General features: G+C 37.0%; 1 protein-coding gene across 1 annotated transcript; it reads left to right on the forward strand.

Moving 5' to 3' along the window:
* Positions 1-1,200: 1,200 nt before the first annotated feature.
* Positions 1,201-2,292, forward strand: LOC116116528 (UDP-glycosyltransferase 83A1-like). The gene is made up of 2 exons (XM_031402590.1): positions 1,201-1,719; positions 1,790-2,292. The coding sequence occupies exons 1-2, from the start codon at positions 1,233-1,235 to the stop codon at positions 2,290-2,292; spliced, it is 990 nt and encodes a 329-aa protein (XP_031258450.1). The 5' UTR covers positions 1,201-1,232.
* Positions 2,293-2,516: the final 224 nt, after the last annotated feature.

Genomic DNA, 2,516 nt, shown 5'->3' on the forward strand with positions numbered 1-2,516 from the left:
GGCAGCACAGCAATCTTAAATCAGCAACAGTTTGACGAATTAGCTATTGGTCTTAAATCCTCAGGCAAACAATTACCATAGATATTCGATCCGACCTCATGCAGAAATTGGTTGCTTGATTCCCAGATGGTTTTGAAGAGAGAATAGCCGGTCGAGGAAAGATTGTTGAATGGGCACCTCAAGAGAAAGTATTACTTCATTCTTCGGTTGCTTGCTTTGTAAGTCATTGTGGATGGAATTCAACCCTGGAAGGATTAAGCATGGGAGTCCCATTCCTCAGTTGGCCTTTCTTTATTGATCAAAATCAGAACAGAAATTATATTTGTGAAGGTTGGAAGATTGGTTTAGAATTAACCCAAGATGAGAATGGGATTGTTACAAGGCATGAAATGCAAATAAAGATCACAAAATTGCTCAGTGACGAAGGTATCAAAGGAAATGCATTGAAGTTGAAGGAAAAGGTAACAAATAGTCTTGTTGAAGGTGAATCATCATTTGAAAATTTTGAGAGATTTATTACTGAAATAAAGTCTAGTTAGTTACTAAGTTCAATATTCTGTAAGAATGCCTGAAATAATGATTCTAGAAAATTAGAGTTCAAATTGTTGAGTGCATACGTCTCTAGACTCTAGCCACTTATAGCCTTTTGTAATGTAATGAAAATATTGTAAAGAGCTCTGTAGATGAGCTAATTCATTGAATTAATATTGTTTCTTTGGCTTTTCTTGAAATATGACAATGATAAATAAAATGAAACAAATAAATCCTAATAATGATGAAGTTACTAACATAGATTTGTCCCCGTCAATTTCAAAATAGTTGTCCATAAAATATACGTGCAAGATTCTTTTTATTTTATTAATATTCACAAGTGATCTCATGAATGTTATTATCGATACCAGTATTTTGTAAGCAATGACAAGGCTGAAAGCTAAAGAAAGATAAAAAGACTTGGATTATATCGAACATCATTTACTAGGATGAAATCAATAACTGCAATTAGACCTTGTGCTGCATAACTAAGATATTTCAGCATTGTTTTTTTATTTTTGAATCTAGTGCAGATGGATATGCTTTTGATAGCTGGCATTCGGATAATAAGATAACAAGAGACGATAAACATGGAAAACAAGAAGTGAAAACCAACCATAATGGGTTGATAGTTTTAAGTATACATAAGATAGATTATATCAAATAGAATTGAAAGTTTTGTGGGATTGAAGCTATCTGAAATGAGAAAGCAACCGCATGTTCTTGTTATTCCATATCCGGCACAAGGCCATGTGCCACCTCTTCTGAAATTAGCAACAAAGATTGCTGAAAATGGAATTGAGGTCACCTTTGTTAACACAGATTTGATCGCGGCGAAAGTCATGGCTGCAATGCCAGAGGAATCTGAGGGGTGGAGCCTGATAAAGTTTGTTTCAATTTCGAATGGAATTGGACAAGAGGAGGACCGAACAGATTTTGATAAGACTACAAATACCATGTTAAGAGTTATGCCTGGTAACTTGAAGGACTTGATTGAAAAGATTAACCAATCAAGTGACAATGAGCAGATCACTTGTGTCACTGCTGATATATTAGTAGTATGGGCAATTGAACTTGCCCAGAAAATGGGAATTCCTAGAGCGGCATTTGTACCTTATGGACCAGCAACTTTAGCCCTGTCATTTCATATAAAAAAGCTGACTGAGGCTGGAATTCTGGATATGAATGGTAAGTATATGATTATTCGAATTTGATGTATTTATAGTTTTGTTCTCATAGTTGATTGAACTTGATGTAGGAAATGCGACGAGTGATGGGTTGATCTCAATATCAGAGGAAAGTCTTCCCTGGAAAGCTAAAGAATTGGCATGGAGCTTACCATTTAACAAAAAGACACAAAAGGTTCTCTTTGGAGCTCTGTGTGCTGTTGACCAAATTGTCAAGATTTCCAATTGGGTTCTTTCCAACTCATTTTATGAACTTGACTCATCATCCTGTGATTTGGTTCCCAGCATATTACCGATAGGTCCATTACTTGCAAGTAATAATTCAAGGCATTTGGCTGGAAGCTTTAGGCCTGAGGACTCAACTTGTTTAAGCTGGCTTGACAAACAACCGATTGGCTCAGTCATTTATGTTGCATTGGGCAGCACAGGAACCTTAAATCAGCAACAGTTTGACGAATTAGCAATTGGTCTTGAATCCTTGGGCCAACCGTTTCTTTGGGTTGTTCGATCCGACCTCATGACGGGATTGGTCGCTAGATTCCCAGATGGTTTTGAACAGAGAGTAGGCGGTTGAGGAAAGATTGTTGAATGGGCGCCTCAAGAGAAGGTGTTAGCTCATTCTTCGGTTGCTTGCTTCATAAGTCATTGCGGATGGAATTCAACATTGGAAGGATTAAGCATGGGAGTCCCATTTCTCTGTTGGCCATACTTTGTGGATCAAAATCAGAACAAGAATTATATTTGTGAAGGTTGGAAGATTGGCTTAGAGTTCATCCGAGATGAGAATGGGATTGTTAC

This window comes from Pistacia vera, unplaced genomic scaffold, assembly GCF_008641045.1.
Source record: "Pistacia vera cultivar Batoury unplaced genomic scaffold, PisVer_v2 Contig123, whole genome shotgun sequence".
NCBI classification, from domain to species: Eukaryota; Viridiplantae; Streptophyta; class Magnoliopsida; order Sapindales; family Anacardiaceae; genus Pistacia; species Pistacia vera.

Coding starts and splice junctions, on each gene's coding strand:
- LOC116116528 (XM_031402590.1), top strand. CDS start 1,233: ATGAGAAAGCAACCGCATGTTCTTGTTATTCCATATCCGGCACAAGGC. Junction 1,720..1,789: donor TGGAATTCTGGATATGAATG/GTAAGTATATGA, acceptor AACTTGATGTAG/GAAATGCGACGAGTGATGGG.